Below are 12,613 nucleotides of genomic sequence, written 5' to 3' on the forward strand. Positions count from 1 at the left end.
CATGTATTTGTGTCTGTGCCTGTGCACACGATGGTGCACTATGGCACTTAAAACATGTAGGGGTCAGAGTAAAACTTTTGGGAATTTGCTTTCTTTCTGCCATGTGGGCCCCAGGGTTCAAACTCAGGTTATCAGGCTCAGTGGCAAGTGCCCTTACGATTTGGGGGATTTTTAAAATTAATTTTCTTACATGTATTTGTGTCTGTGCCTGTGCACACGATGGTGCACTATGGCACTTAAAAACATGTAGGGGTCAGAGTAAAACTTTTGGGAATTTGCTTTCTTTCTGCCATGTGGGCCCCAGGGTTCAAACTCAGGTTATCAGGCTCAGTGGCAAGTGCCCTTACCTGTTGAGCCATCTTGCCAGTGCACGATTTTTGGCTTTTTAGACAGAGTCTTGCTATGTACCTTAGCTGGCCTTGAATATGTGATGATTCTCCCTCATCTGCCTCCTCAGTACTAGGATTATAAGCATGCACCACCAAGCCTGGTGATTAGAGTGTTTTAGGAGCGTTTAAGTGTGGGATAAATCAACTGAGGTTGAATCTAGCCTGACCCAAGAATACAGTTTGGCAATTTTTTTTTTGCTGTATTTTTATTTTATGTGTATGCATGTATTGTGTGTATGTATGCAAGTGCACCTGTGTCATGCAGTGCCTGAGGAGGACAGGAGAGGATGTCGGATCCTGTGGAACTGGAGTTTCAGAGGGGTTATTAGCCGCCATGTGGGAGCTGGGACTCAAACCCATGTCTTCTGCAAGAACAGCCAGTGCTCTTAACTGCTGAGCCATCCAAGAATACAGTTTGGATATAGGCAAAAAAAAAAAATAAATTTATTAATTAACTTTATAACCAGGTATAGAAAAATATCTATGCATGCTATTTTTTGTAATCAAAGGATTGGGGAACAAAATTTTTAGCTCTAGTTCCAGACAAGAACCTGATTTCATGTATTTTCAATCATTAATAAAACTTGTTGGTTGATTTCTAGTTTGTTAGGGTTTTCACAGTATATGACAATGAATTTAGTATGAAATAAACTGGTAATTTCCTTGTGTTACCTGACTTTTTAAAATATTCACATGAACTTTTTTCTAACTGCCATGAGTTAGATAAAATATATAGGCCTTGCTGTAACAACATCGCAGCACAGTCTGAAGCTGCCACCAGACTGCCTCTCTTTTTTCTTGGCCAGCCTAAATGTCTCGTTCCTTCAAAGCCTAGCATTTAGCTTACTTTTTTGAGTCACCGTCTTCTTCATTACTACTATTTCATTTTTCTAGAGATCTCACTCTATTCATAGGTTGCACGTATAACTTGTGTGACTACTTTTTTCGTCATTTATTAAAATTCTTAAAAAATTTAAATTTTCTATTTGCTCTCTGTAACTGGGTTGTAACTCATGGAGGACTTGATCTACTACAGCCTAAGCTATTTTTAAAATTCCTCATCTCTTCATATCATGGTTTTCAAATTTGTATAGAAATTGAGGTGCCAAAATAACTAAGTTATAATTATAGGCTAAATTAGTCTAATACCTCATATTAGAGTCCAGTTCACCTGGCAGAGAAGACTACAGTTTTGAGGGGATTAAAAAAAAATCAGTGTAATAACATTTGAAATTAAGACAATTCCAACAGCTCAGCAGTTAAGAGCACTGGCTGTTCTTCCAGAGGACCCCAGTTCAGTTTCCAGCACCCACATGGTAGCTACAACTGTCTGTAACTCCAGTTCCATGGAATCTCACATTCTCTTCTGGCCTCTTTGAGTATCAGGCATGAATGTGGTGCACATACATGTGCACCAGCACAGTCATAGGGCAACTAGGTGAGGGGTTTGGGGATTTTGAGCTGTGGAAACAAGTCTGCTTTCTCCCAAAGTTTTCAACTTTGAGAAACCTCATTGGTTCAGCTTGTTGATTGCGCAGGGTAGGGTAGAGTGTAGGAACATCCAGTTTTGTGATTTCATATTCCACAGTGATATTATAATTTTATCTATTTAAAACTTTAAGGAACTCATGTTTCATAAGTTAAAGGATGTATTTTCCTGAAGCTGTAATACATATTTTATGAATAAACTTATTTTATTAAAAATGACTAAAGCAATCATTATGAAAATTAAATGTGTCATATGAGGCCTTAGAACTTTGTGACTGACTTTGAAGTTAAAAATCAGATTATATATTTGAGAGCTCTTTTAACATTGAGACATTGATTTTATGAAAAAGACAAATATCCTTTGGGGGGTGTCAGTCATACCTAATTGTGAATTTTAATGTAAAAAACATACTTAGCTCTTTCACTGGGAGTTTATTCGAAGTTAGGGAAGGCTATGAGCCTCCCAGGTTCTCTCCTTGCCTGAGGGTTCTGTTTCTCCATGTATGTCCCCAAACTACTACTTCCAGCCAGGAATGCTATTTTAGACCTGCCTGCCTGTTAGTTTTCATCTCTAGCATGACTTTCCTTTTACTCTTTGCTGGTATTTTCTGATTACAAGAGTCATAGCTTCAACATTATCCCAATTATTTACCTCCTGCAATTACCAGACACTTAAGACTGAACTTTACAACTGCTCTGTGAATGCTCTGTAAATGGAGCACTACCCACTCCTAGGACAGATGCTCAGCTCTTGCTAGCTTAAACAAAGAAAGGTATTGTGAAGGATGGAGGAAACCCTGGCTTATCAGATGTTGTTGGGAATTGTCTTAGTTTGTTTCTTCATTGCTGTGACAAAACACTCTGACCACTACCAACTTGGGGAGGAAAGGGTTTATTTAGCTTACAACTCCCAGGTCGCAGTTCATCAGGGAGCCCATGGTAGGAGCTCAGGGCAGAAACCTGGAGGCAGGAGCTGGAGCACAGGCCATGGAGGAACGCTGTTTACTGGCTTGCTCCCCTGGCCCCTGCTCAGCCTGCTTTCTTATGCAACACAGGCCCACCTACCCAGGGGTGGCACCACCCACAGTGGGCTGGTTCCTCCCACATCACTGATCGAGATGCCCCTCAGACATGGCCACAGGCCAGTCCAATAGAGGCAATTCCCCAACTGAGGCTCCCTCAACCCAGGTGTGTCAAATTGACACTAAAGTTATCCAGCACAGGAATCTTTCCATTATACAGCCTTTTGCAGATTTTCATTCTGCACAGACTAGAAATCACTTCACCAGCAGTTACAAGCTTGTTTGGTCCAGCTGGGCAACTATTCTCCCTCCATGTGTCAAGAATAGAAATTTAACTGGCTTTGCTTGTGTCATGACCCATTTCTGGACTAATTGTTTTGGTTAGAAAGGATGAGGTACTCTTAGTTAGCCAACCTGGATCACACTCACCTCAGTGACCTGCAACTTAACCAAGGCCATATAGACTAGGTGGTAGGGCTGAAGGTATTCTCCTAAGGGAAGGAGAGAAGGGGTACTAGTAGATAACTGTTATGGTACTAGCACCCCTATTTTACAGGTGAAGCAAGTGAGACCTGAGTGTAAAGAATTCCCTTAAAGTCATAAAGTAGTACATGGTGTAGCTGAATCAGTCTTTTGGCTTCATGATTCATGTTCTCTGATAAAAAGAGAGCGTTCATGCCCTTTATGTCCTTACTCCCTTTCTTGACAGCATGCATTCCTAATTTTCCTAATTGTTTTCACTTTTTATGGGGAGAGAAATTAACCAGGTAGAAGAAGTGAAGTACTCCTCCTTTTTTCTTCTTCATTGTTGAGACATAATGAGTTGCAGAAAATGTGTAACCCTTAGATTGAGGGGATAGCATTGCTTCATGGAGACCAGGAGCTGTTTGGGGAATGCAAGCCTCCCCTCCCCGAGCAGCTCCCAAACCACTTGGGAAATTACTTATATAACCTACTTTGCTGTTTTGTCTTATTGCCAGAATCACATTACTTTTCTATTGTTTATTATGGCAAAATTTGTAGCTTTTCAGCACTGTAGTCAGCCATTCCTGAGATTACACTTTGCCTAGATACTACTTGACTAAATATGTGAATGATGCCAACTTGGCACTGTTATTCATTCATTTACTGAGCACTTACTGTGTACTCGACACAAAATACTCCAGGTGCTAAGAATATAATAGGGAACAGTACAAAAATCATCCTTGCTCTCATGGACTGTATTTATTAGTGAAAGAGACACTGTCACAGGTACACACATAAATGTACACTTACAGCTTGGGCTGCTTCATGCTATGCTATAACCATGATGGTGGGATCAGTTTAGATTACACTCTACAAAGGCCTTTAAGAACAGATGCATGAGTAGACTTTAACCAGGTCAGAATTGGAGCACAGTAGAAGTAGTCAAAAGTGGAGAAGACAGAATTCCTGAAGCTTCTCAGGTTGGGAGTGATTGGACTGGGAGCAGGTTGGCATTCTGCAGGCTTGGAAACAGACCTCCTGTTGCTGGAATGCAGAGAGGGAACAGGGCATTGCAGAAGATGAAGTGAGAAAGTTGGCAGGGCTTCCTGGCCTGAGGACATACATGTGATACAAGTGCTAAAGTCCTTAAATCTCATTGCTCTTAATGTAGGGGAAAAATTCGACATTGATTTGTGGCTTAGAAAAAGTTTTTTTTTTTTTTTTTTAAATGAGTTAGAGCTCAATTGGTGTATGTTGTGTGTTGCAGAAAGATAATAGGTTGTAAAGTCAGAACTATTGGTTCCAGCTCTGGGTTTTGTTTTGTCTTGGTTTGAGGTGTTGGGAATCAAACCCAGGGCTCTGCATATGCTGTGCAGGTACTCTGCCAACTGAGCTATATCCCCAGCTGCACTAGCTCTGCTTCTTAATAATGTTGTCTCTTCATTTGTAGAAGGGGACAGGTAATACCCTTTACTGTGAGGATGAATTAAATCAAATATGCAAAATATTCAGCAGAGGGCCCAGCTCTACTGAGAGGTCAGTAAGTACACATGCTGCTGTTACCCTTGCTGCTCTTTGCCTTCCTCTTTCTCAAGGCCAAATGCAAAACATGAACTAAGTTAGCTGGATGGGCACAGACCAGCATGCTTGTAGTGAAGTCAGACTATCTCAAAAGTAGTCTGTATTTAGATGATGGGAATCTCTGTCTGACCCAGCAGTAGTTGAAAAGGCAACTACATAAATCAACTGAGCTGGCTTATACTTTTGGGAGACTTTGTATTTCAGAGAAAGACTTAAAAGGTTAAATTTACTGTGGAAAGCCTTAATGTAGAACACTTTGTAGTCTTTTCAGTTAGTATCATGCAAGAAGACCTCCTGAAAATGCCAACATACAATCTTTTAAAAATAGGCTTTTCTTTATTTCTCATACAGTCCTCTAGTTAAATTTAGCACAAACAGGATAAACTGTTTGGGATACACAGTGAAGTAGGTGCCTGTGGCTCACTGAGTTATTAATGCAGAGCTACAGCAAAACCCTGACCTAGAAAAAATGTAATCCAATATCTTAAGTCGCATTATTGGAAGATAATGAATTAACTGCTAGCTTGCCAATTGGGAGTTCTGAATGGATGGAAGCTAACTATTAATTGTGTCCAAGTTATTCAAATTATTGTGGACTATATTTGAATGCTAATGATATGTCAAACAGTTTTGATAATGACAATATATTTTGAGATAAGAATATCTCTTGGGAAAACATATTTTGGGCTAGACTTGGTGGCACACACCTGTAATTCCAACACTTGGGAGGCTGAAGCAGGAGGATCAGAAGTCTGAGATCACCCTGGACTATGTATTAAGTTCAAGACTAACCTGGGCTATATAGTGAGAGCCTGTTTCAACACTGTCTCCCAAAAGGACAAAAGCAACAAATAACAACAACAAAAATATTTTCACCCTTGATTAAAATACTAATTTGTAGAAATTTTCTATATGTTATAGCTAAACTTTTCTGTTCACTCTCTTTCTCGCTCTCAAAAAATACTATAATGAGTTACAACTTTAGAAAACATCACAAAATGACTGTGTATCAAGTAGAATTTCAGAAAGGAGTATGTAGGTTCCTGGAATTGTAAGATCAGCTCAATTTTACTGCAAGTACATCTCACCCTATTAGTAATAGACAATTAGTATTTGCTAACCCTACATCATTTGACTGCCTGGGAGTGTCTTTTAAAAGGTGTTTTACACACACACACACACAAAAGCACATTTACTCATTTACGTATAAACTCTCACTAGAAAGATAGAGTAAATCAGTAATATGAATTGCCTTGGGGAAAGAGAATTGTGTACCTATGTGCAGAGGAGATGATGAAAGAAAAGGTCAAGTACACTATTCTTTTAAAATCTGAATCACGTGAACATATGTACCCCAAAGGGGCACTGGAGCGATAGTTTAGCTGTGAAGAGTGCTTACTGCACAATCTTAAGGGCTAGAGTTTGGATACTAACACATATATAACAAACCAGGTATCCTATACATGCCTATAACCCCAACTCCAAAGTGGGTGGAGACAGGAGGATCACTGGGGCTTGCTGGCTTCCAGCCTAGCTGAGAAAAGACAAGCCCCGAGACTCTGCCTCAAAGAATGATAGAGGAAGATACTGATGTCTTCTGTTGGCTTCCACAAATGCTCAGGTCTGCATACCTGAATGTACATATGCACATATACTCAAACAGACACATACACATATACACAAATAGATCTTAAATTCTGTGTCTACATTCTTAGAGAAAAATGAGCTCTAGTATGAATTGGGTTGACAGCACAAATTGCTGTGGTTGGTAATATCTAGCACATGAGTGGGAGCCATAGCCTGGATGTTGCATTTATTTACTGCCCTTGATCTAGACTAGCTATGCTGATGATGACTCATTAAAAGGGTTGTTCCAGTTCTGCTTATTTTTTCATAAAGAAGCATGTGCTGTATTTTAGAAAGTTATTTCAATACAACATTTTTTATTTAAATGTTTCAGTGTTTAAAGTAGAAATTTTAAAGTACTTTTAGCATATTGTTTAGAAATAACTTCAATCTTATAAAAATTGTATGAAAAAGAATAGTCCTGATACCTGTTCCTATACTCATCTTTTGTTGGCATTTCCCTACCTATGTGATTTTTTTTTGAACCTCCTCCCCCTTCCTCCTCTTCCTCCTCTTCCTCCTCCTCCTCCTTCTCCTCCTTCTCCTCCTCCCCCCCTTTTCCTCCACTTCTCCTTCTGCTCCTTTCTTCCCATACTAGAGATCAAAAGGCTTGTGCATGCCAGGCAAATGCTGTACCACTGAGCTACATACCTGGCCTAGGCCTTTCTTCTTAGCTATTCCAAAGAACATTTTCTAAGATTTGAGATGTTTTTACTTGACTGTGTAATCAGTAATAATAAATTTAATTTTGATGCTGTAATCTACTGCCTGCTTTCTATTTTTGTTATTTGATCTAGAAATCTCCTTTATAGCATTTCAGCTTCCTCTCAGCCAAAAGATCTAGACTAAGGTTAAGTATTATTACATTTAGTTGGTATAGCTCTTTAGACTTTTTTATTAGAAATATTTCTAGAGTATTTTTCACAGTGAGTTCCAGGCCAGCTAGGGCTACAGGGAGACCCAGTCTCAAAAAGAAAAAAAAGTACCTATTTGAGCTGGACATTGTGGCAAACACCTTTAATACCAGCACTCAGAAGCAGAAGCAGATGGATCTCTGTGAAATCAAGGACAGGTCTACATAGCAAGTTCCAGGCCAGCTGGGACTACGGGGAGACCCTGTTTCAAAAAACCAATAATAATAGCAATAATAATAATAATAATTCCTGTTTTTAAAATGGAGCATATGGAACAGAAAAGGTGACTCAGCAGTTAAAAGTGTGTGTACTGCTTTTACAGAGAACCAAAGAAAAGACCCTGCACTTACATGCATCTTTTCCTGCATATCACAGGTTTAGGTGCATTATGTCCACCCTCACTACTTATATTAGAATACTTGGTCAACATTTTGTCTAGTTTCTACTAGATGATTTCCTCTTGCAACTAACACTTAATCCACTGGAAAGCATTTTTAAAAAAATATTTTATTGCCAGGCGTGGTGGCGCATGCCTTTAATCCCAGCACTCAGGAGGCAGAGGCAGGTGGATCCCTGTGAGTTCAAGGCCAGCCTGGTCTACATAGTGAGTTCCAGGACAACTGGGGCTACAGGGAGACCCTGTCTCAAACTACTGTCAAAATTAGTTAGGAACATTGTTTAGTCTGTATAGACCTTGATCTTGAGAATCACTCACCTTTTTTTTCAATATTTTGTTTATTATTTTTATTTTATGTTTATACATGTATTGCCTACATGTAGGTAAGTGCACCCATGTCATACAGTGCCCTTGGAGAACAGAAGAGGCTCTCAGATCCCCTGGAACTAGAGTTATGGACAGTTGTTAGCTGCCATGTGGATGCTGGGATTCAAACCCGGGTCTTCTGCAAGAACAGCCAGTGTTCTTAACCGCTGAGCCATCTCTCGAGTCCCCATGGAAAGCATTTTAAACCATGAAAATATACTGATTCTCATCAGAATTTCTCCCTGTGTTTAACATTCGTGATTATATTGCCTGATCCAGTTTTTGCTGTGTTTGCTCTAAAATGGTGGGGTTTTGTCCAACTGCAGGACAACCTCATTTACTAGCCAGTGCTCAGCAGTCTGCTATAAGCAAGAGTTTTTCTTTATCTCCCTTTTATTTATTTGTCATGGCTATGAACTAATAAACTTCATTTTTCCCCTAATGGTACATAATTAATTTCCCCCTCAGTGGTGCAAGTATAAGATTGGATTCTTGGGTCAGTGATGACTTCAAGGAGTCAGTGACAACTCTGAAATTGTGTGTGAAGCTCTGTGTTGTTGGGGAATCTTTCTGGGATCAGTGTCCATAACTTTGACCTGATTCTGAACGGTTCTTGATTGAGTGCTTTTGTGAAGTGTTGACTCTGAGCTATCTCTGATGCTTATGAATCTGTATGTTCTCTTCCTTGCTCCTTACCCTATATAAATAACTGAAATGTTAGAATCATAGTGTCAACCTTTCATGTACATCCTTTACTTCTGTCTGCTGCTTTAAACCACAACTTTAGCTAGTATTATATCTTGGTTCCTTTAAAATTTTTACTGGAATATATAATAAATGTTAACATCTTCATAGCTCCTGTAGCAGCAGTTTATGGTATATAGAACCAGTCTTGTGAAGCAACAAATTACCATGATTTAATTTGAAATTTTAAAACCAATGTTTTTTACACTATAGTTTTATTAGCTCTTTGGGAGTGAGCTACATGATGTTGTGCACTGAAAATTACCCAAATGTTCTCGCCTTCTCTTTCCTGGATGAGCTTCAGAAGGAGTTCATTACTACCTATAACATGATGAAGACAAATACTGCTGTCAGACCATACTGTTTCATTGAATTTGGTAAGGGCCTGGGTTTTTTCTTTGATGGGGGGGTTTTCTGTACTTTTTATTATTCTGTCTTCTTCATAAACAGTTTTTCATTTCATTCTGGGAGTAGTGGAGGAACTTAATGCACCCTTGATTTTGATAGAATAATTTAACAAATGATCTATAGTTCTTAATTTGGGTGCTTATTAGGAAAGGATTTGTGTTTGAGCTGTGAAAGGACTTGTGATTTAATTAGCCCAGAGAATGAATCCCAGAGGACAGGTTCTCAATGAGAAATTTATAAGCCAGAGATTCTGTTTTGTGTCTATGTGATAATTTTTTTTATAGTCTGCTTAATGTAGAACAGGGGTTGGCAAATACCTGCTGGAAAGGACCAGAGAGTACATATTTTGGGTTTTAAGGGATGTATAGTCTCTGCCACATCTACTCAGCTCTAGCAGCTGTAATACATAATGAATAAGTAATAGTTATGGTCTAATAAAACTTTATTTATAAAAACAGCAGTTTAGATTTGGCCTATGGGCAGTAGTTTGCTCAACCTGATATAGAAAGAGGGGGGAAAACAAGTTGTAAATAGTAAAAATAAAATTCTACTTAGAAGATTAGAAGATGTTTAGGGAATGTATTTTATTGATTCCACTAAACTTATTTTTCAGAACATTTTAAGGATGTAAGAAATAAATAAAAGAACAGATTTGTTAAAACATGTTACTTATAGTGTATGTTTGTATATAATTACAACTAATAACAGATTTAATATTTCATGTGATAAGAATCTGTAAAAATTAAGTCTTCAGTTTAAAGTTAAAATTGTTTTCTTTCTGTTTGCTTTTCTCTAATTCTTTGATATAATATACTCAGATAGCCTTTAATTACAGTGACTAAATTCTAGAGCCTAATACTTAGAGTGTAAAATTGATGAGTCCATGATACATTAACTTGTTAAACATAAATAATATTGGAAACCCCATGAAAAATTGAATAATTTTGAGTAACAAATTAAACCGTTTATAAAATACGCTGTCCATAAACATCACACTCTAAAATGATTTAATTAACAAATGACAGCAAGGAAATTTATTTTTTATTTTACATAGATAACTTCATTCAGAGGACCAAACAGCGATATAATAATCCCAGGTCTCTTTCAACAAAAATAAATCTGTCTGACATGCAGATGGAAATCAAGCTGAGGCCACCTTATCAAATCCCAATGTGTGAACTGGGATCAGCCAATGGAGTCACTTCTGCATTTTCTGTTGACTATAAAGGTGCTGGTAAGATTTCTTCTGGTGAGTTCTAGATCTCAATTTCATTAATTTTTTTAAAAAGAACTTAAGAACTCTTTAAAATGAATTACTTTATTCTAATTTTGTAAATCAAGTGCATGAGAGAATATGGACGTTCAAAACAATCCTTTTCCCCAGTTGTTTATAAAGTGGGCTACCAAATACATGGCTCTTCAGGAAAATGCTTTCGAATGGCAATCTCAGAGGATCTGTTTGCTAAGAAAACATTCAGTTTCCTTTTAAACATTTTTCCAGAAGTACTTATTGGCTTGAAAGTACTTTCCATTATATCAAATGGCTATATTTAGTGTAGGACTCCTGTCACAGAGAATATAAAGATTGTAGTGCTTATCTGTTTAAACATCCCTCTCAGAGAAAGCTCATCATACCCAATGTTGGGACAGGATGAAAAGCTCTGCTTAAAATGGAAACTTCACTGTGCCATTGTTGGACTGCTTCTTTCTTTTTGTTTTTGTTTGTTTGAGACGGTTTCGATGCAACCCCAGCTAGCCTGGAACTTGCTATGTAGACCAGGCTAGCCTTGATCTCACAGAGATCCACCTGCCTCTGCCTCCCAAGTGCTGAGATTAAAGGCGTGCACCACCACATCTGGCTGGACTGCTTCTTAAACATTTCCCTTAAGTATTAAGCTGGTATCTGCTTCCATTTAATGCCTACCAGCTTACCTTAATTACATCCCTTTCTCCAGCTGAACCACAAAGGCAGTTATATCAGTATATGCCCTTTCTATGCTTTTAGCCTAATTTCTTTCATGTAAAATATCTGCAGTTCCTTGAGGTTTTTTTTCTATGTCATTTTGAAGTCTTTCCCATCCTCTATATATGCTTTAGTTTGTTGGTATTCTTTAAATGCAGACTGAACTCGACACTTTGGATTTTTTTGAATATACAAATATTGAAGAAAGGGAAAACATTCACTTGAATAATTCAGTCAGTCACTAAACAAATAAGGACAAGAAATAAAAAAGGTGTCTGTATCACAAAGGTTGCAAAGAAGTAAATAATTCTATTTATGTATGAAATTTTTCTATTTAAAAAAATCCTAAGGACACCACTGGAAAACAATTAGAATTAATAAATGAATTCAGAGAAGGTTATGATACAAAGTCAGTATTCAAAAAGTTAGTTATATTCTATACATAACAGTAAATCCGAAGTTGAAATGCAAATGCCATATACTGAACATTTTTGAAAAAAAGTTAAAGACAAACATTAAAGGAGCATAGATCCACATGTATGGATTAACAGACAAGCTTGTTAAGGTGATGATAATCCCATAGAGATACATAGATTCAACACACTCTCAGTTGTGTCTGGTTTTTTTTTAAATAAAAATTGACACATTGATTGTAAAATTCATAGGGAAATGCAAGGGACAAGAGAGCAGGCAAAATAATCTTAGAAAAACTGAAAGACTCATACTTCCAAACTTACTGCCAAGCTATAGTGATCAAGACTAGGGGTTATTATTGATGGTTAGGGGAAGAGAATTGAGAGTACAGATGTAAACCTGTTCATTATGGTCAATTCATTTTTAACAGTGATTCTAAGACAATGGCAAAAAAATAAATAGTGTTAGAATAACTGGATATCCAGCTGCCAAAGAAAGAAGTCAGACCCCTGTGTAGCCACACACACAGAATAACTAAAAATAGGGCAAAGCCCTAAGTTTACCAGCTTATCAACTCTAAAACTCTTAATAGAAAACAGGTATAAATCTTCAGTTAGGTTTTTCAGATTTGATAAAAATCAGTGAAAAAAGACAGACAAGATAGAATTCATCAAAATTAAAAACAATCAACAATATATTTATTTAATATACATTGTAAGGACTCAAGCAGACTTAATTTAAAAACAGAAATAAAGTGAAAATAACACTGCAGCTTAAGATACAGAGTCCTATACAGAATTCAAGGAAATGACAGACCATCTAAGAAGCTGTAATCT

At 37.6% G+C, this 12,613-nt stretch overlaps 1 protein-coding gene across 2 annotated transcripts in view; it reads left to right on the forward strand.

Annotated features, from left to right (window-relative positions):
- The window catches only part of Sec22a (SEC22 homolog A, vesicle trafficking protein), a 66,922-nt gene that overhangs the window by 18,677 nt on the left and 35,632 nt on the right, over positions 1-12,613 (forward strand). For both annotated transcript variants that reach the window (XM_008842954.3, XM_029568220.1), the window contains exons 3-4: positions 9,206-9,369; positions 10,455-10,649. In XM_008842954.3, coding sequence (XP_008841176.1) covers positions 9,206-9,369; positions 10,455-10,649 — 359 coding nt within the window. The remainder of the gene's footprint in view (positions 1-9,205; positions 9,370-10,454; positions 10,650-12,613) is intronic.

This window comes from Nannospalax galili, unplaced genomic scaffold, assembly GCF_000622305.1.
Source record: "Nannospalax galili isolate Female #2095 unplaced genomic scaffold, S.galili_v1.0 scaffold18, whole genome shotgun sequence".
Classification (NCBI taxonomy): domain Eukaryota; kingdom Metazoa; phylum Chordata; class Mammalia; order Rodentia; family Spalacidae; genus Nannospalax; species Nannospalax galili.